The sequence below is a fragment of a genome, unplaced genomic scaffold, assembly GCF_019419815.1.
Source record: "Pyrus x bretschneideri cultivar Hongxiangsu unplaced genomic scaffold, Pyrus_bretschneideri_v1 Contig41, whole genome shotgun sequence".
NCBI classification, from domain to species: Eukaryota; Viridiplantae; Streptophyta; class Magnoliopsida; order Rosales; family Rosaceae; genus Pyrus; species Pyrus x bretschneideri.
In genome coordinates this window covers 1,674,493-1,696,888 of record NW_025999735.1, presented here as the reverse complement: position 1 = coordinate 1,696,888, position 22,396 = coordinate 1,674,493, and the positions used below count along the sequence as shown (strand labels likewise).

Below are 22,396 nucleotides of genomic sequence, written 5' to 3'. Positions count from 1 at the left end.
CCCTAGGAGGCTCGGGGTGGTTTGTTTGAAGGTTTTGGACGTCGGGATCACGAGTTTCGAGGTTGGCCGGAGTTGGGGTGATTTTGCAGGTGAGATTTTGTGGATTTTAGCCCTTGAAAGTGGTATGATTGTGTTCCTCTCGTTGTAAGCTTCATTTTGGTACCAATTTTGTGAAATTTGGTTAAAAAACGAAGAAGATATCAAAGTTTGAAATTTTCCCGATTTTCCGGCGTTGGAGAAGACGACGGAATATTCCGTCAAGCCTGACGGAATATTCCTGACACCGTTAACGAAATCCGTTAGGAATAACGGAATATTCCTAACGGCGTCAACTGAAGCCGTCAGCGTGCCAGGCACGTGCCTGCGCGTGGCCGGCGCGTGAGGGCGCGTGCGGTGGTGAAAAATTATTTTAAAAATATGGGGATGTTCCTGAGGTTGAGTAGATCACGTTGGTGTATTCATACACCCTATTTGAGCATTGTATGAAAAGTTATTTCTAAAGGTTGGTTATATGCTTTAAAATTAACGTTTTTGTAGCTGTTTCGCATATAAGTGATACCTATCTCGAGGACGAGCGTGGTCACTCGAGGCAGGGGGGCTACGTCCCTTCCACATACCAATGAGTGGGCTTTTGGTTTTCCGTATATACCTATATACTTATATTTTTCCAGAAATTGATTTGAATTGTTAATTGCCATATGCCATGCATTACATTACCGTTGTTTATGCATTGTTAGTTGCATTATTAGTCGTTTATATATATATATATATATATATGCATATTTGGTGCTGCGGATGCACATGTAAGTGTCAGGTAAGTGTTATTTATGTTACATTCAGTAGTGATTTGAGATGCTTAGAGAGCTCATAACATGCACCCCCGGTGTTAGTGCTCCCACCCAGAGTAGGGCACAGTCCTTCACGTGAGGTTCACCTCCCGCACCTCACACTCAGCTTGGATCCAAGTTAGGTGCACAGTTCTGTCGTACAGACCACTTTAGGTGGTTCCGACTCGTAGGTGACCTGCGATTATTCGCCCAGCCTTCACGTGATCGTAGCACTTGAGCGTATATATATGTTACACCCAGGCCTGTCGTACAGACCACTTTAGGTGGTTCCGACTCGTGTGCAGGTTTAGTTAGTGAGATTGAGATTTGAGCTCTAGATTCAGCCGTACAGGTCACGTTAGGTGACTCCGGCTGCCAGATTTTATGTTGTTGATATGATTTATACCTGAGCACTTGCATTTCATTTTGAGGTTTTGGCATGGCATATTCTTGAGCATGGTTGGTGTATATATATATATATATATGCGTATATCTATTTTCTGGGAAGTATACAGGTTTTACGGCGAGGGGTTAGAACTTATTTATTAATGGTTTTCGAAAAGCTTTGTTTTTGCCCACTCACGCTTTTGTTTTGCGCCCCTCCAGGTTCTAGTTGACTAGCAGGTTTGGTGGTTTCCCAGAGGACTTTCCCGGCATTTCTGACAGACGATCACTAGCGTAGGACCACCTTCGGGTGTACTGTTGTCACATCATTTTCTTTTGGACTGCTTAGGCTTTATGCTCTAATCTAGGTGTCGCACTTACATCGCATTTGTTATTACTTTATGTAAAATCAGTTTTTATTTATTCGTATTACTATTTCCATTTTTATTTTATTTTATTAGCTTCCGCACTGTGCACATGGCTACGTCACTTCCACGTGACGACCAGCATGCCCTGATCTTGATCGGGGTGTGTCATTCTCCCTAACCAAATAAAAAAGGGTATCCCTAAGTAAATAAAAAACTCCAATTTATCTTTTTCAAGTTGTGATAACATGATTTGAAACAACGGGAAATAACAATTAACAAAACCAAGCCAACGGTAATGAAACCAAACAAAATAAAATCACAGCTAAAATTAAAAAGTTCAAAAAATGATTACCAATTAATAAATCTTGAATGATATAAACAAGTCTTTTCATTTTTTACCGTCTTTTATGACGCTTCAGTTGATTGATTAAAAGGCTTCACTTCTTTTATGCTTGGTTATACAAAATAATTCTATGTTGTATCATTCACTTTTGCGAGGCTTTACTAAAAACCAAAGAACATCAATTAAGTATTTTGTATTTCCTATGAGCAATCACATAAATTCCAAGTTATTCAATACATTCATAAAACAACATGAAACACATTTAACGTTTAGATCATACAAAACTGAAACCTCAGAATATGCGAAAAGAATTATTACTTCCTTACAGAATAGCCTAAAAAGAATAACTCTAAATTACTTATCGCTATTACGAAAATGTTATAATACAAGAGAAAAAGGCCCCAAAAAATGAAGACCCACAACTCCTGGAATAAAAAAGAAAACCAAATGATACATTCAGACCACCAATCTAAACAAAACGCACAAAAAAGGAATTCACAAACAAAACGCACAAAAAAGGAATTCACAAACAAAACCCATGTAAACACAGAGAACGAATCCAAAAAGGGAACCCAACACATGAAGAAAGTCAGAAAACCGTCACAATTAAAATAAAAAAGTTGAATAGCTCATTACCAATTAATAAATCAATAACCAAATAACCAAAATTTTGCATTCTTTAATTTGTCACTGGAAGAAGAGTATGGACTTTGCCAGGGCCTCTAAAGAAGTCAATCACTGAGAAAACATCAAAAATCAAAATCAAACACCAAAAATCCATAAAATTAAAATATGAGTTTTATTAATCGGGTAGTGAATCATTAAAAGACCACGAATACTTCTGAGGACTAAATCAAACAACAATAAAAATTAAACCGTACTTTATATTTTTTTTTAAAGGAAAACTAACGAAAATGGCTTGAAAACTTTGAGTTTTAATGATAAGGACAAATTAAAAGGTAAAGTGAATAGTACCATGATTGACTTTTTAGTGTAAAAATATGATTTTTCTTTAAAGTAAACAGTACCGTGGTTTTTTTGTTAAAACTTCCTTTTTTTAATTCGAAAAATGAAAGAGGGTAATGAATTTTCTTCACAAACCTCTCTAACCCAATTAAGGGCACTCCTATCAAGTCCTTCAGTGAACATATGTCTTCTGGGTTCTTCCTTTACCTGCACAAAAAATCAAAAAAATTAAAAACCCACAAACCGAAAAAAAAAAAAAAAAAAAAAAAAAATTCAATTCACTCAACGAACTCAAGTATAGGTAAAAAGATCGTCAGGAGAGGATTAACTTTCTCTCTTAGGCCGAGACCAAATTCAGCGGGATTGGGCGGAATCAGCAAAATTCCGCCAAAAAACCGTCACTGTTCTAGGCTCCAATCTTTGAGCACAGTTGATTTTGAGGTGTGGGTATCATATCAGATGGAAGAGGGTTCTGATACGAATGTATAGGCTCTGACATTGTGCGATTTCGTTGCCATATGAAAAAGTTATGATGAAATGAAGTTTTTCAAGTGGAAGAATTAAGGAGGAGGAGAAGATCTGCACGCAATAGAAAAAAACAGAAATTAGGAAGGCAAACCGACATAGAAAAGCTTGGGCATTAAATTACTTAAAATTAAATTTACAAAATTACCCTTGCTTTATTTTACACATTTTTATTTGCTACTTTTGTTTTTTTTTTTTTTGGCTAAGGGGCAATTTGGTTCTATTGATTTTTGTCGAAGACGTGACCCCAAAACTGGGGCTTTGGCATTATATATAAAAGATAATATTTCAGCGTATCATACAGTTACTTTCTCAAGACCCTTAACAGAAGAGAGAATAAAATTCCAATACGATTTGGGTTTCCTAGATTTCTGGGGTAAGGATATCCGAAACATGGTTGGGTAAGGACTTATATTAGGGCCGGTTAGGGTTTTCTGTTCTCTATATAAGCAGATAGATGTTGCTATAATCCTCGACTTATAATTTGAAAAAGTTTTCTGGTGGATTGTTATACTTTCTCATATTGTTGTTGTGGGTTTGGTTCATCATCTTTCAGTACAAGGGACATGGCGCCATTTGCGACTTCTGATGGGATAGAGGCGATCATGAGCTTCGATGAGATAGGGTTGAAGGATGATGTGCTCTGAGGCATTACGAATATGGGTACGACAAGCCCTTCACCATCTAACTACGGGCGGTCAGGCGTATTATCGAGGGTTATGATGTCATAGCCCAGTCCCAGTCAGGTACCAGCAAAACCTCCATGATTGCCCTCACAGTTTGCCAACTCGTCGACACCTCCTGCCAAGAGGTTCAAGCTTTGATATTGTGTCCCACTAGGGAACTAACTTCACAGATGGAGAAGGTGATATTAGTAATTGGAAATCACATGAACATACAAGCGCATGCTTGCATCGGAGGCAAAAGCGTGGCTGAGGAAATTCAAAAGCTTGAGCACGGAGTTCATGTGGTGTGTGGAACTTCAGGTAGAGTCCATGACATGATCAAGAGGAGAAGTATGCGCACTCGAGCCATTAAATTACTATTCCTCGATGAATCTGATGAAATGTTAAGCAGATCATTCAAGGATCAGGTTTACAATGTTTATAGATATCTTCTACCTGAACTACAAGTCTGCTTGATTTCCGCTATGCTTCCTCAAGAAATCATGGAGATGACGAGCAAGTTTATGACGGACCCTGTAAGGATCCTTGTCAAGCATGATGAGTTGACTTTGGAGGGAATCAAGCAATTTTTCGTTTCGGTTGAAATAGAAGAATAGAAGTTTGATACGTTGTGCGATCTCTATGACACTCTTACAATTACACAATCTCTTATTTTCTGCAACACAAAACGAAAGGTGGATTGGCTGATAGAAAAGATGCGGAGTAATAACTTTACTGTATCTTCCATGCATGCAAACATGCCTCAAAAGGAAAGAGATGCCATTACCCAAGAGTTTCGTGCTGGAAATACTCGTGTCCTGATCACCACTGATGTTTGGGCTCGGGGCCTCAATGTTCAGCAGGTAAGTTCTTGATCTAATTATCTTTTATACCTTGACAGACAAGTTCCTATGAATTTTAGGGGAGCTCGTGCTATGTGTGTGTGTGTGAATATATATGATATACATACAAGTTTTGGTTGAACAACTTTTTCTAATATGTTGATGTTTTCCCCTTCATCAGGTTTCCTTGGTTATCAACTATGATCTTCCAAACAATTGAGAGCTATACATTCATCGGATTGGTCCTTTTGGTCGTTATGGGCGCAAGGTATGTGTGCATGTACTTTAATTTTTATTATGTCATATGTTTTTGTCGACTCATAGTATTTATGCTCGTTATCGCAATATGTATGCCAAACATATTTTTATAGTCTTCGTTTCGTTAACTTATGTTTTTCAGGTTCTCAACATAATTGCTACAATTTGATTATTCTTTGCAGGGTGTGGCCATAAACTTTGTCAAAACCAATGATATCAAGATCTTAAGAGACATCGAACAGTACTACAGTACCCAGATTGACAAAATGCCGATGAACGTTGGTGATTTGATATGAGAGCTTTGTTGCTGTCCATTGTCATCGTCATAATTTGATATATTATAGTTATATATACTTATGTTAAATGTACTACGCCACATTAATTTGTTGACAAACGTATGAGTTTTGAATTTGATATTTCAATTTTTCAATTTGTATAAAAAGCATAAAACTTCGTACAAAATGTATTGTGCAAAGATATATATGATCAAGTTTGCAAAATTGATACCACTCTTGGCTTCGGCCAAGAATCATATTTTAGAGAAAGAGAGAGGGGTAAGCAGAAAACCGAGCTATTTCATTCATAGCAGAGCGATAGACATTTCTTACATGAGCTATTAAGTGGTATTAGTGAGATCACCAACAAATTCGTAAGGGTATCTAGATAATAATGTTGCTAAAATGTTCCTACAATGTGAAAAAAGCTAGGCGGTATATGTATAACAGTGCGGTCTTGTGTACATGTATTTACTCAATTCTGTATATGTAATATGTCTATCAGTGCGGTCATCTATATATATATAACAGTGCTGCTATCACCCAATAGATCTCAACAAAACCTGCAACCTTCACTGGTATTCCACAATCTGTGTGGTGATCTGTGTATTCAGCATAGTTCAATGCCTCTTGTATCATTCATCGCTACATGACCCTACAAATAATCAAAATAGCACATTGTTGTTAGAACTTGCAAACATAAGCTAACAATAAGCAATCAGCAAAACAGACTAACAATGGAAGGCAGCTTGCCTGCCGAACCTTGAGGCTCGACTTAAGTATCTGTTGCCAAAAATATGTCTGAATATGACAAAAACCCTCTCCTTATTGCTAAACACACTGAAGTGTACATTAAGTAGCACTCCGGGCATTGGATCAATCCACTGATGGTCTATATTCTCATTCCTAGAAGTCACACCTATAACATGTTCATCAAACTCAGCTCTATGCCATTCATTTTTCATTGCCTGTCAAATATTTAAGCGAAATAAACATCAACAATGAAATTTCAATTACATTGAGAGGTAAGAGGAATTATCAGGTACCTTGAACGCATCTTGCCCCATTTCCATGATATATTCATAGTCCAATATCAAAAAGTCAACCGGCAGACCGCAACTACAAGCCTCCTGAACACGGTCCATGATATAATCCAGTCAACTCACACAAGTGAAGTGAAATTCAGGATTGACTGCGGATGGAGTCGGCACCCATTCATTTTGAGTAAAGACCTCCTGGATAGTAGACTGAAAGTCTTCTGAAATTAAAAAATCATGATACACATTACAAAAACTATATGTTTACCCACTTCACGGCCTTGTAAGAAATCATTCAAAAATAGTACAAGAGAAGAAAGAGAAGTAGTTACCCTGTTTTCACTCCCAACATCAAAGGCTGCAATGTTAATATAGGCATGTTTCACCATCTCAACACTAAATCCTGAAACGGTAAACAATAGGCACAAAATGCATAAGAAATCAGAAGTAGGCATAAAGAGGATAGGGGGCTACGGGCTCACCGGGGGTGACTATCTCAGTAGAGACTCCTTCAAAGTGAATCTTGTTCAAGATGGTGGTCTTGCCAGAACCATTAAGATCCGCCATCAAAATGAGCTTGTCCCTCCGTGATTTGAGGTCTGCCAAAAGGGTAAAAAATTCCAAATCGAGATCCATAGCACCTAAAACAAGTAGAACCAGAGGCATTATGATTAATGACTAACAGAAAAGTTTAGAGGTCATACTCATTGAATGATTTATCAAATGAAGAACTACCAATCACACACCTACTTGATAATTTCAAGAATGCATAGAATTTGAAAATTTAGAGAGTATATAGAGTAACTAGCTTTCACAAAATATCAGTTTTTGTAAATTGTAAGTAAAACATAGGTCAATATTATACTTACCTACACTATCTTGCTAGCTTAATGTGAGTTATTTTTAACAGTGTACATGGTCGATTTTTTTCGAATTCCACAACAATTGATCGAGGTCTAGATTAAAAGCTATTTTCATTTATTTTTTATATTCATAAAGACATTGATCGATTTCAAACAAAAATGGCCAAATTTACATTTTCCACAAATCATGGTGACAATTGTGATAGAAGCCATATCTGCCACCTAGACAATGGATCGATCTTCACAAAACCAGGTTAGCATACTAAGATAATTGTCTAACACATTGTCCCGACCTTTTCGTGGGCAATCCTGATTAATTAACATATTAGAGCAGCATTAGGATTATGAAATATATAATATTTCAACGTATCATACTTTCTCAAGACCCTTCACAGAAGAGAGAATAAAAGTCTATTACGTTTGCATTTCCTAGATTTATAGGGTTAGGATTTCTGAAACATGGTTGGTTAAGGACTTATATTAGGGTTAGGGTTTTCTGTTTTCTATATAAGCATATAGATTTGCTGTAATCTTCAACTTATATTTTGAAGAAGTTTTATGGTGGATTGTTATACTTTCTCATATTGTTTTTGTGGGTTTCAACGTATTATTGTTGGAGCATAAGCATGGCAGTTGGATCAAGCATTCAAAGTTGCTGCAATATGAAAGAAGAAGCTCTAAAATGTTTAAGCGTCATTCTTAGCTAAGTTTATATATATGTGTAATAAACGGTAAAGCTTATATCATCTTAATGGTGTATAATTTGACACGTGTTCAGTTTGTTAGATGTTAAGTGCAACCATGTGAGTAGCACGTGATCACAGTCACAATGCTTTGATGATGTTGGCAACGGCTATATAGCTAGTTTGTAGCTGAGTTTCTTGGTGCAAATCCAACATAGATTCGAGGGAGCAACGTATTCCTTCTTCTCAAAAGTTCATCTTTGTCATTCATTTTGCAAATTCATTTCAATTACTTGTTGAATTTGTTACAAATTGATAGAGAAATTTAGCTCAAACACTAACATGGCCTTACAAGTTGGATTTGAATCTGGGAGTGAATCTGTGAATGTTTGGCTAAGTTCTCAACAAAGAACTCAGAAGTTTAAAAATGGCTGGATCTAGCACAGATCTTTGTGTGCAAGTATTGATTAGAGTCAATTATGAATTTTGGTGTATCAGGATGAAAATAATTTTCAAGTCTCACAATCTATGGAGCTTTGTTGAAGATGGTTTCACATTGTCAAAGGAAGGGAATGAGACGGATGAGAAGCAAATTCTTGCTAATCAGGATTTCATCTCTAGAGATGCAAAGGCATTGGGACTGATACAAGGAGCTGTGAGTGATGAGATCTTTCCTAGAATCGCCAACCAAGAGACTGCAAATGATGCTTGGATGTTCTTAAGTAAGAATTCAAGGGTGATGCTCAAGTCATGGCTGTGAAATTACAAGGTATTCACCGTGATTTTGAATAAGCTACGGTGATAAATAATGAATCTCCCTCTGATTATCTAGCTAGATTATCTGGTCTTGTGAATAAGATGAAAATGTTTGGTGAAACCTTGCCAAATAAGAGACTAGTTGAGAAAATGTTAATTAGTCTAACTCCTACATATGACAATATTGTTTTTGTTATTGAGGGAACTAAGAAATTGGATGAGATTGATCCAAATGAAGTTGTTGCAACTCTGGAAGGATTTGAGCAGAGATTGAAAAGACATACTGAAGATGAGGAAGTGAGTGATAAGGCATTTAGCAGTCTTAGTATCCAAAATAAAAGTGGATCACATACCATTGGTACAAGAGGAAGAAACCTTTCAAATTAAGAGATAAGAATGGTGATTTTAAGGGTAATGATAGGTCTCAAAATGTTGTCAACCCCTAGTTTAACAAGGAGAACACAAGAGAGGCATGTAAAATATGTGGAAATGTACACTACGGTGAATGCAGATTCAAAGGGAAGCCTAAGTGTCACAATTGTGGCAGATTTAATCATTTTTCCAGAGATTGCAAAAGTAAACCAGTTCAACAAGTTTAAGTGGCACAACAAATGGAGGAGGAAACCTCTATGTTATTTGCTTGTGATTCAGCTGCAATTGTTAAAAGTGAACATGTCTGGTATATTGACAGTGGATGTAGCAATCACATGACTTCACATGAGTCTATGTTGATTAATCTGGACAGAAATGTCTCAACAAGAATCAAAATGGGGAATGGACAGATTGCTCAAGCTTGTAGGAAATGAGCTTTGGTGATTGAAACCAAGAAGGGTACCAGACACATCAAAGAAGTAATGCTTAGATGAAAACCTTTTAAGTGTCGGGCAAATGATGCAGCATGGTTACTTTTATTATTTGGAGATGATCAGGTTGCAATCTTTGAATATACAAGTTTGGAGAGTCATGTTGTTACAATACAAATGACTTGCAATAGGTGATTTCCACTACTTACGGAAGACATGAATGGTTCCGCTCTAAATGCCAGTTATGAGCGTGATGCTTGGGAATGGCACAAAAGGCTGGTACATTTGGATTTTAGCAACTTGCAGTTGTTATCTGATAAGGAAATAGTGTTGGGATTACCAAAGCTCAAGAAGTCATCTGGTGTATGTGAAGGATGCATTGCAGGAAAGCAACACGGAAATGTCTTTAGTAAAGAGTTGACATGGAGAACAAGCAAGCCTCTGGAATTAATCCACTCAAATGTTTGTGGACCAATGCAGGTCACAACATTTGGAGGAAGCAGATATTTCTTAACTTTCATTGATGATGCAACCAGAATGTGTTGGGTTTATCTTCTGAACCACAAATCAGAAGTGGTCAAATTGTTCAAGAAATTGAAAGCCATGTTTGAATTGCAGAGTGGCTACCAATAATGTTAAGAAGTGACAGAGGTGGAGAGTATAACTATTATGAATTTAATCAATTTTGTGAAGACTTGGGGTTGGAGAAATAGTTGACTGTAACTTATTCTCCATAGCAAAATGGTGTTGCTGAGAGGAAGAACATAACCATTGTTGAAATGGTTAAGAGTATGCTTCATGACAAGCACATGTCCTATGAATTTTAGGGAAAAGCTGTTAACATAGCTATGTACTTGCTCAATAGGTGTCCAACCAAGGCTATGGCCATTTGAAGCTTTTAGTGGCAGAAAACTAGGTATTCAGCACTTGAAGGTGTTTGGATGCATTTGTTATGGTCACATACCAAATGTCATGCTTTGAAGTTTAAAATGTGAACTAAGTCTTTGAAGTTTAAAATGTGAAAAAATGTGAACTAAGTCTTTGAAGTTTAAAATGTGAACTAAGTGCAATAATTTACATTTATCATGTTATTAATTATTTTCTTTTATCTTTGTCTACATTTTCACTTATTTTCACATTTTGAAAAGAGTTTCATCAATATAAACCTTAATGAATTTGCTTGTATCCTTTTTCAATCATGCTGGTGAAATGAGTTTCTTTCCATGCAAATTTTGATTACATTGAAACACGTTGTGATTTAGAATTGAGACTGAAATTTTTTAAATAAGGATGTCATCTTTTTCTCATTTTTATTCTAGTAGATTGCTAACCAATGTTAAACCAAAATAATGCAAGATCATTCAATATGCACTCAAACACTTGTCACATGAAGTAGGGGTACCTAACACTCCCTCACAGTTATTTTATTACATCCTTATAAATGAATATTTTGTGTCATTTGACTCATTTCAATACTTATACATAACGTAAAATTGACTTAGACAATCGAAAAAAATGTAAAATCAATATAGTGTAATTTTGTATTTTGAGGTGTTATGGAGAAATTGTCTAATTCCGAAAGGATAATTAGCAATATAAAATATTGGAGGAAACTAAAAAGTTATATTCCCGAATTGGCCAATCTTGTATTTCGGAGTTGATCTATTCATGAAAGTTGTAACGCTTGTCATTACGAGTGATTACAGCTGATTTTGAGGTGTGGGTATCATATCAGATGGAATATGGGTACGACAAGCCCTCCGCCATCCAGCAACGGGCGATGAGGCGTATTATCGAGGGTTATGATGTCATAGCCCAGTCCCAATCAGGTACCGGCAAAACCTCCATGATTGCCCTCACAGTTTGCCAGTCGACACCTCCTGCCAAGAGGTTCAGGCTTTGATATTGTGTCCCACTAGGGAACTAGCGGCTGAGGATATTTAAGATCTTAAGAGACATCGAACAATACTACAGTACCCAGATTGACGAAATGTCGATGAACGTTGGTGATTTGATATGAGAGCTCTGTTTCTGTCCATCGTCATCGTCATAATTCGATATATTATAGTTATATATACTTATGTTAAATGTATTACGCCACATTAATTCGTTGACAAACGTATGGGTTTTGAATTTGATATTTCGGTTTTTCAATTCATATAAAAAGCATAAAACTAAAATGTTTTGTGCAAAGAAATATATGATCAAGTTTGCAATATTGATACCACTCTTGGCTTCGGCCAAGAATCATTCGAAGGGATTAATTTTGTCTTAGAGGAATTAAGGGGCAGTAAACCCATGCATATTTGAGAGAGGTCAGCAGAAAACCGAGCTGAAGTAGTGTTACATGTCAGTTTCCTAGGAGGCGTTAATTTGAAAATTTAGAGTGGACTTAGACAGAAGATAAAGGGAACTGAATATATAGTGAGACTGAATCTTAACTACTACTGATGTAACACAAACATCAGTTAACAGTTAAAAATAATTGGAAAGTTGTTGGTTTACTTACTAGTACATCCAGTTTGACTTATATTAACTGTAACAAACCTCTAGGAAAATTGCAACTCAATTAAAATGGAGGAAGGACAGAATTAGGAATTGCTTCTAGGGCATATACGGAAACAAATTTTCTAATTTTGGTCCCTTTCCAAGAAGGGAGTTACAAAATATCCAGATTCTGCATTCTGCAGAATCCAACTACTACATCCAGCCAAGATTCAATTCCCAAATCAACATCAAATTAGCAGAAATCCCCAATAAAAAAAAACCGAGGAACAAAGCTACATTGTTGTCTTCATGACTTCTTGTTTAAGAAAAGTCAGCTAAGTAGTTAGTATGTTATACTTACTAGTGTTTTTTGTCTCACATATTGTTTTTTGTCCTACTCTCACATATTGTTTTTTGTCTTACTTTAACCGAAACATTACTCTACTTTGATAAAGAAATCAATAAGACATGGCAGTAGTTTCTAGGAAAGAGAAATGTAATTAATTAACATGGATGGAAATGCAGAATTTCGAATTATTTCAAGTGTGGGAAACCAATTTTCAAACTTAGGCTCCTTTCCAAGAAGGAAAGGGTTAGAAATTTTCCAGGTTCTGCATTCTGCAGAATCCAATGACTACATGCATCAACCAACATCCAATTTTTCAACCAAATCCAACACGAAAACAAGCATAAATCCCACTCGAAAAATGGAGGAACAAAGCTAAAGATACGCAGTTCTTGGAACAAAAATGTCCAATTACTAGTTCTAACAAAAAAAAATCCATAAACCCAGTTGAGAAATCGAAGAAACAATCACATTAAATTACACAAATTCGAGTCTTACATCAGAACCTCATTTGAAGAAAAAAAAAATCCAATTCAGAAAGTAAAGAAAAAATACACTGCTATGGAGAAATTCGAGTTCTTTAGCAGAAATCCACTTGAAAGAAACAGGGGATTGAAAAAATATAAGCAACCCTAAATAGAAATTTGCAGAAACCCAATTCAGAAATCAAAGAATCATTCGAAGGGATTAATTTTGTCTTAGAGGGATTAAGGGGCAGTAAACCCATGCATATTTTAGAGAGAGAGAGAGGGGTAAGCAGAAAACCGAGCTATTTCATTCATAGCAGCGCGATAGACATTGGATCAATCCACTGATGGTCTATATTCTCATTCCTAGAAGTCACGCCTGTCAAATATTAACATGTCCGTCAAACTTAGCTCTATGCCATTCATCTTTCATTGCCTGTCAAATATTTAAGTGAAATAAACATCAACAATGAAATTTCAGTTACATTGAGACGTAAGAGGAATTATCAGGTACCTTGAACGCATCTTGCCCCGTTTCCATGATATATTCATAGTCCAATATCATCAAGTCAACCGGCATACCCCAGCTACAAGCCTCCTGAACACAGTCCATGATATAATCCAGTCGACTCACACAAGTGAAGTGAAATTCAGGATTGACCGCGGATGGAGTCGGCACCCATTCATTTTGAGTAAAACCTCCTGGATAGTAGACTGAAAGTCTTTATGTTCATCTTTGTCTTTACCTATTTCTTCACCACTGCAGCTTATATCCTCATCTTTATCAACACAAATTAACACGTGCACATGAGGGACCTGCCAATGAAGAGGAATTATATAGGTAAGAAAACACAAAATGCAATCTGTTCAATGTCCATGAATTATGCCTGTTTTTAAGGACACAGAAATGTTGCAACATTATATACCAATCCACAAACTATTAACAAGAGTTAATTAGTTTTCTTATCGTAAGCAAATTCTAGGCAATTACCATGGAATCAATGGCCCGAAAAAATTTACGCAAAGCCTCAAGCAAGCCATCTCCACTGATTGCACAAGTACTAGAAATATGCCTGAAAATTACATTGACAGCAGTTTTATGACATACTTTATTATCTGCAAATCGGAATTTTTACATGAGATCAAAATAAATTCCACATATCTCAGTTGAATGATAAAATAGTTTACCACTGATTGATTCTGAGAGACTTAATATCCAGCTCTTTGCTCAACTCTTCTGCAGTCATTGCAGTACAAGCACAACAACGTTCTTGAGTTCATCCTGCAGCCAAATTCAATTCATCGTTTTAAAAAAACATAACTCAAATATTTTATATTTCCAAACAACTATTCGTGGAAATCACGAAACTACCTCCTGCAACATCCTGTGTAACTCATCCCTTGCCTCCAACACTCGGTTCTGGTCGTTGCTATCTACCACAAAAATAAGACCTTTCATGTTCTGGAAATGCTGCATGTACAGTGGAGGTATCTGTATTGGGAATATCTAGAACAGTCACTGCCTATGAAAAAGTAGAACTTCTGAAATTCAAAAATCATGATACACATTACAACTATATGATTACCCACTTCACGTAAGAAATCATTCAAAAATAGTACGAGACAAGAGAGAGGAGCTACCCTGTTTTCACCCCCAACATCAAAGGCTGCAATGTTAATATAGGCATGTTTCACCATCTCAACACTACATCCTGCAACAGTAAACAATAGGCACAAAATGCATAAGAAATCAGAAGTAGGCATAAAGAGGATAGGGGGCTACGGGCTCACCGGGGGTGACTATCTCAGTAGAGATTCCTTCAGAGTGAATCTTGTTCAAGATGGTGGTCTTGCCAGAACCATTAAGACCCACCATCAAAATGAGCTTGTCCCTCCGTGATTTGAGGTCTGCCAAAAGGGTAAAAAATTCCAAATCGAGATCCGTAGCACCTAAAACAAGTAGAACCAGAGGCATTATGATTAATGAACAAATTTTCTAACTCTGGTCCCTTTCCAAGAAGGGAGTTACAAAATATCCAGATTCTGCATTCTGCCGAATCCAATTCCCAAATCAACATCAAATTAGCAGAAATCCCCAATAAAAAAAACCGAGGAACAAAGCTATATTGTTGTCTTCATGACTTGTTTAAGAAAAGTCAGAATCCAATAACTACATTCGGCAGAATCCAATAACTACATGCATCATCCAACATCCAGTTTTTCAACCAAATTCAACACGAAAACAAGCATAAATCCCACTCGACAAACGGAGGAACAAAGCTAAAGATACGCAGTTCTTGGAACAAAAATGCCAATTACTAGTTCTAACAAAAAAAATTCCATAAACCCAGTTGAGAAATCAAAGAAACAATCACATTAAATTACAAAAATTCGAGTCTTACATCACAACCTCATTTGAAGAAAAAAAAATCCAATTCAGAAAGTAAAGAAAAAATACACTGCTATGGAGAAATTCGAGTCCTTTAGCAGAAACCCACTTGAAAGAAACAAGGGATTGAAGAAATATAAGCAACCCTAAATAGAAATTTGCAGAAACCCCATTCAGAAATCAAGGAAACAATCAAATTATACGAAAGAAATTTGCAGAAGCGGACCGTTCGGACTGATCAAGCAACTGGGATAGCAGAACGCATGCAACCCGAAAATCGTTGGCCTTCGCTTCCTCTTCCTGCAGGCTTCAAGAATTGGGATTGAATTTGATATGGTTTTCACTTTCAAGCTTCAAGCTTTAATCTTTAGCTCTCTCTTTCTCTCTCTCTCTTTCGTCCAAGCCTATGGTTCTTGAAAAGTCACTGACGACCCGAAGAAGTTTGTCTGTTACGTTTTCAGGCTCTGCCTTTTGAGTTCTCCGGATTACAATTTTCCCGCTCGAATTGGAGTTTGATCAATTTACAATAATGCTCCTTCTATGAGAGATAATTACAAGTTTTTACCAGCGACCTCTTCCCCTTGAGGCTCGTGTGAGCTGTGAGGTGGTTATGTGACATGGGTATTTTAGTCATTTAGGTTTAAATTTTTTGCGTTGGACATCATCCCACACGAGAGCGAACAGATTTTTTGGATTCTTTTTATCTTAAAAACACCTCCAACAATTTTGCCCCCAATTGCACTAAAACAGTCTGTTACGCAAATAAAAACAACGGAATAACCGAAAAATGTCGTCTCATTTATGGTACTAGCTAGTGTTTTTTAGCCTATCTAGTTCTACTTGGTTCTTTACTTGGACTAGGACGTTCCCTATTTTTTACGTATTGGGTTTTCCGAGTTTCTTGTGTCTTGTTGGCATTAGGGCTAGTTCAGAGATTTTTGAGACCCGGGACGACACTAAAAAATGTGCCCTCACATCATATAAAAAAATTATTTGTTTTCACACGTAAGATATCGATAAAATTATATTTAGAAAAGCGCTTCAAACTCAATAATTTAAAAACACGGAATAACTAATTTATTTTGTATCGAAAGAAGGAAACCAAAAAACTTCGAGCTTACAAGTAGATAGATTATGAGTTTTGTTTTCCATCTAAACTTTTAAAATGCTTTTGTATAAATCGAAAATGCTTTTGTATAAATCGTGAGGTATTTTTTCTTATTTACTAACCTAGTTAGTATAAGACTAAAATTATAATAATATTTTCGAGTCTCTAAGGATATGTATAAGTAATGAATGAACATTAAATTAAACCTTTTGATGACACGTAATATTATTTGCAAATTTGGTCTAAAAAATTAGTCTACGCCTTACTCTTTGTTGAATATTAGATTTGAATTGGAATGGATATTTAAAAATAACAACTCACATAACTACTAGCTAGTAAATAAATTAACAACCAAATAAAAATTTGTAAAAAATTGAAAAAAATAAGCATGCATATAGTATTTCGAACTTAAGACCTCTCGTTAATTTTAAACAACAAAAACCATTGCTTATAATTAAAAAGATATTTGTAAAAATTGGAATGTAAATAAACACACATGGTGTTTTGAACCTAAGACCTCCTCATTAATTTTAAACAATGAAACCACTAGTTCTAGTTAAATTCTTTGTCACTAAACCAAATTTTATAAATTTATACTCTTATAAAAATATATCATCCTAATAATTTTGGTGCCCCTAATTTTTTTGGGCCCCAGACGATCGTCCTGGGCGCACTTGACCTGGGCCGGGCCTGGTCGGCATGGTTTATTGCACACTTTGTTTGAAAAAAAAATAAAATAAATTTTGATACATTTATGATTTTATTTTATCAAACAATTGGTGTGCAATGAATCAAATGATCTTGGTCTGAGATTTAACCTTATCAAGCGATTTGTCTATGATAAAAATGAAAGTAAGATTAATGAAAAAAAGGCTTCAAAACTTTGAAATTTAACCAAAAGCTAGCTAATAACTTTATTTAATGATAAGGACAGAAAAAACAAAAACAAATAAAATTCTAACTATAAGCGCGTGCACCACCTCAATCTTCTTCAGCTTCATATTTTTTTGACAAACCAGCAACCAGAAACAAAATTGCATTAATGTTCTTAGAAACCAAAAACAAAATCGCACTACTGCTAATTCAAATTAGATTAAAAAAAAATCAAACATAATCCAACACTTCCAAATATCTTTCTATGAACTAACAAAACAGCGTTGAGGTCTTTGCCCTGCTAATTTAACTTTTCTTAATCTCGGAAGAACTTCTCATCCTTTCAAAGCTTGAATCTTTGCCCTACTTCTCAGACGAGTTGGGTCCCCTCTTCTTTCCGATGCCAACCACAGGGGTGACGGATCTGCGTTTGTATTGTAAGCATTTGTGGGCGCGACCCTAGGGCTGCTTCTTCTTATCCTGCTTGACCACTTTGGCTGTCTAGCCTCTCACCTTAGTGGCGCAAGCCAAAGAACCGTGGACCTTTCCCAAGACGGCGAGCCAAAGTACCGTTAGGTTTCATAAACAGATAGATTTGCTGTAATCTTTGACTTATATTAGGGTTAGGGTTTTTATCTAGCTAGATTATCTGGTCTTGTGAATAAGATGAAGATGTTTGGTGAAACCTTGCCAAACAAGAGACTAGTTGAGAAAATGTTAATTAGTCTAACTCCTGCATATGATAATATTGTTCTTGTTATTGAGGGAACTAAGAAATTGGATGAGATTAATCCAAATGAAGTTGTTGCAACTCTGAAAGGATTTAAGCAGAGATTGAAAAGACATACTGAAGATGAGGAAGTGAGTGATAAGGCATTTAGCAGTCTTAGTATCCAAAATAAAAGTGGATCACAGACCAAAATGCTCTCAAACCCTGTTTTAACAAGGAGAACACAAGAGAGGCATGTAAAATATGTGGAAATATACACTATAGTGAATGCAGATTCAAAGGGAAGCCGAAGTGTCACAACTGTGGCAGATTCAATCATTTTGTTAAAGATTGCAAAAGTAAACCAGTTCAACAGGTTCAAGTGGCACAACAAATGGAGGAGGAAACCTCTATGTTCTTTGCTTGTGATTCAACTGCAATTGTTAAAAGTGAACATGTCTGGTATATTAACAGTGGATGCAACAATCACATGACTCCACATGAGTCTGTGTTGATTAATCTGGACATAAGTGTCTCAACAAGAATCAAAATAGGGAATGGACAGATTGTTCAAGCTAGTAGGAAAGGAACTTTGATGATTGAAACCAAGAAGGGTACCAGACACATCAAAGAAGTAATGCTTGTGTCAGGACTGGATGAGAACCTTCTAAGTGTAGGGCAAATGATGCAGCACGGTTACTTCTTATTATTTGGGGATGATCAGGTTGAAATATTTGAAGATACAAGTTTGGAGAGTCATGTTGTTACAATACAAATAACTTGCAATAGGTGATTTCCACTACTTACAGAGGACATGAATGGTTCTGCACTAAAAGCCAATTATGAGGGTGATGCTTGGGAATGGCAAAAAAGGCTGGGACATTTGAATTTCAGTAGCTTGCAGTTGTTATCTGATAAGGAAATGGTGTTGGGATTACCTAAACTCAATAAGTCATCTGGTGTATGTGAAGGATGCATTGCAGGAAAGCAACACAGAGATGTCTTTAGTAAAGAGCTGACTTGGAGAGCAAGCAAGCCTCTGAAATTAATCCACTCAGATGTTTGTGGACCAATGAAGGCCACAACATTTGGAGGAAGTGGGTGCACGTGCTATGTGTGTATGTGAAGATATATTGCCTTCAAGCTCTAGCAAACATGTTATACATACATATGTTTTTGCTGCACATATTTGTCTAATCATGTGATGTTTTCCCTTCATCAGGTTTCCTTGGTTATCAACTATGATTTCCAAACAACCGAGAGCTATACATTCATCGGATCGGTCGTTCTGGTCATTTTGAGCGCAAGGTATGCATGTATTCTAATTTTTATAAGTGTGATATGTTTTTGTCCATGGATCTCGCGTCTATTTTCGTTATGTATGCCAAAACATATTCTTAGTCTTGTTTTGTTAAGTTATGTTTTTGAGTTCTGATCATAATGTGCTATAATTTGATTATTGTTTGCAGAGTGTAGCGATAAATGACACACCCCGACCGAGATCGGAGCGTGCTGGTCGTCACACGAAGGTGACGTAGCCATGTGCACGTGCGGAAGCTAATAAAGTAGTAACATAAAGGTACGAATAATTAAAACTAGCACAAGTGAAATAATAATTCAGAGCAGGTCTATAGCAGTCCAAACGAAAACGACAACAATAGTACGCCCGAAGGCGACCCTACAGTGGTGAGTGTCTGTCAGAAACGTCGAAAAGCCCTCTGGGGAAACCACCGCAACGGCTAAGCAACTAGAACCTGGAGGGGCGCAAAACAAAAGCGTGAGTGGGCAAAAACAAAGCTTTCGAAAACCATTTATAAAATACTATCTAACCCCTCGCCGTAAAACCTGTATACTTCCCAGAAATATATACGCATAATACAAATGCCAACATGCTCAAATATATGTCAAACGTGCTCAATAATATGCCATGCCAAAATCTCATAATGATATGCAAGCGCTCAGGTATAAACATATCAACATCATATAATCTGGCAGCCGGAGTCACCTAACGCGACCTGTACGGCTGCATGTAGAGCTCTAATCTCAATCTCAATATCTGAACCTGACCACGAGTCGGAACCACCAAAAGTGGTCTGTACGACAGGACTGGGTGTGAATAAGTGCTACGATCACGTGAAGCCTGGGCGAATAATCGCGGGTCACCTACGAGTCGGAACCACCTAATGTGGTCTGTACGACAGGCCTGTGCACCTAGCTTGGATCCAAGCTGAGCATATGGTGCGGGAGGTGAACATCACGTGAAGGCCTGTGCCCTGCTCAGGGCGGGAGCACTAACACCGGGGGTGTAGGTTATGAGCTCTCTAAACATCTCAAACATACTAAAACATAAACGTGATTAACGCTTACCTGGCACTTACCTGTGAGTCCACAGCACCCAATATGCATATGTATTTATATGCCACTACTAATGCATGTGATGATGCATAAACGATAATAATAATGTGCATAGCATAAAACAATCAACTCCTTTATCTACTTTCTGGGAATATAAATGTATATAGGTATATACGGAAAACAAAAGCCCACTCACTGGTATGTAGAAGGGTCGTAGCCCCCCTGCCTCGCGTGTGCACGCTCGTCCTCGGGGTACGTGTCACCTATATGCGAAATAGCTATAAAAACGTTAACTTTAAAGCACATAACCAACTTCTTGTAATAACTTCTCATACATTGCTCAAAATGGACAATTGAATATACCAACGTGCTCTACACAACCTCAGGATCACAACCATATTTTTAGAATAATTTTCCTCCGCCGCACGCGCCCCCACGTGCCGGCCAAGGCACGGACCTACGCGCCCCCCACGCGCGGCCACGTGCCATGCACACTGACGGTGTCAAAAAGACGCCGTCAGGAATATTCCGTTAAACTGACAGAATATTCCGTTAAACCTAACTGACGCCGTCCACCGCCGTTAGGAATATTCCGTTAAACTTAACGGAATATCCTCCCTTCTTCTCCGAACAGTCCCCGACGCCGTCGCCGACACCGTCGCCGGAAAACCTGCAACTCATGTTTTCTCGCTCATTTTTCCACCTTTTTCCACGTTTCTTGCACCAAAATCAACCCTAAAGCTAGTAGAACAAGTCCCTACAAGTTTTAAGGCCTAAAAATTACGAGATTATACCTGTCCAAAACTTCAAAACTCGGCCAACTCCACAACCAACGATCCTAACGTCCAAATTCACCCAACGAGCTACTCCCAAGCTCCTGGGAACTTCACAAAGACAACTACAAGCTCAGAAATCCCAAAAACACAATGTATAACTTTTGCATGAACAGTACTCGAATCGGCCATTGTCGAATCGACGTGAAAACGATGAAGTTCTTACCTGAAAATAGTACGATCGTGCTCCTCTCCACCTCACGAGTTCAATGGTGTAGTTGGTTCCCTCGATCTGCAAAGGCTTGAGGGTTCTTGGTGTGTGTCCGTACACTTACAGAAGGAAGAAGAAGAAAGAAGGGAGAGAGAGACACGGGACAGAGAGCAGAGGGAGAGGGAGAGTGAGTCAGTGTGTGTGTGGCCCTACACTTGCCAACACCACACAAAACTACCAAAAACATCACGAAAACCAACTAGGGGTAGAATTGTAATTTCACACGTACATTCTAATAATCCCGGGACGGGATGTCACAATAAACTTTGTCAAAAGCGATGATATCAAGATCTTAAGAGACATCGAACAATACTACAGTACCCAGATTGACGAAATGCTGATGAACGTTGCCGATTGATTTGAGAGCTTTGTTGCGGTCCGTTGTCGTCATCCTCTGGGCAAATTGCTAAGTCGAGGGGTTTTAAGTCGTTGATTAATTGGCGTCTTTGTACTGCTTTGTTAAATATTTTCGGTTTGAATATACTATTTTAAATAAGTTTTTCGATGAAAACATAAAACTATGGATTTTTTTCATTAGCATTCCCTTTTTTGTTGAATGCATCACACATAAATTTTATAAAATAAATTATTTTATAAGGTATATGTAGAAACATAGTTGTGCCTTCCTTTCCTTCTTCTCTGATGTGGGTGTGTGTAGAGAGTATAAGGTATAGGTAGAAAGTATGAGGAATGACAGTAATTCGAGAATGTGTTTGAGGTGTATTAAAATAAATATTAATTAAAAATATATACGTGGAGTGTGTTTGAGGTGTACTAAAATAAATATTAATTAAAAAATATATATTTGGAATGTATTTAATAAGTAAATGTATTTAACCGTATGTGAGATGCGAATAAAACAACCCTAAAATTATATCAGAAACAAATATAAAAATATTAGAATCTACATAATCGCAAAAGGAGCAAAAATATTTGCTTGGGAAACGAATAATTGCTCCGTTGTTTCGAAACTTTCTAACATATCTCTATGATCAAAATACAAGATTCAAATCTATATACAAA

The 22,396-nt window shown here is 37.0% G+C and overlaps 3 protein-coding genes and 2 pseudogenes across 3 annotated transcripts; 3 read left to right on the top strand and 2 right to left on the bottom strand.

Annotated features, from left to right (window-relative positions):
- The first annotated feature begins 3,979 nt into the window (after window positions 1-3,979).
- On the top strand, window positions 3,980-5,474 carry LOC103959449 (annotated as a pseudogene).
- Window positions 5,475-8,463: 2,989 nt separating this feature from the next.
- Window positions 8,464-9,179, top strand: LOC125469239. Its single transcript, XM_048566332.1, has 2 exons — window positions 8,464-8,758; window positions 8,869-9,179. Exons 1-2 carry the CDS (start codon window positions 8,464-8,466, stop codon window positions 9,177-9,179), a joined length of 606 nt encoding a protein of 201 aa, XP_048422289.1.
- A 4,705-nt stretch (window positions 9,180-13,884) lies between these two features.
- On the bottom strand, window positions 13,885-14,870 carry LOC103959486 (ADP-ribosylation factor 1-like). Its single transcript, XM_048566331.1, has 5 exons — window positions 14,687-14,870; window positions 14,537-14,607; window positions 14,268-14,387; window positions 14,084-14,177; window positions 13,885-13,968 (listed from the first exon to the last, which is right to left on the bottom strand). Exons 1-4 carry the CDS (start codon window positions 14,868-14,870, stop codon window positions 14,139-14,141), a joined length of 414 nt encoding a protein of 137 aa, XP_048422288.1. The 3' UTR covers window positions 13,885-13,968; window positions 14,084-14,138.
- Window positions 14,871-17,121: 2,251 nt separating this feature from the next.
- On the bottom strand, window positions 17,122-17,844 carry LOC125469238 (annotated as a pseudogene).
- Window positions 17,845-17,931: 87 nt separating this feature from the next.
- LOC125469237 lies at window positions 17,932-18,767 on the top strand. Its single transcript, XM_048566330.1, has 2 exons — window positions 17,932-18,350; window positions 18,449-18,767. Exons 1-2 carry the CDS (start codon window positions 17,932-17,934, stop codon window positions 18,765-18,767), a joined length of 738 nt encoding a protein of 245 aa, XP_048422287.1.
- Window positions 18,768-22,396: the final 3,629 nt, after the last annotated feature.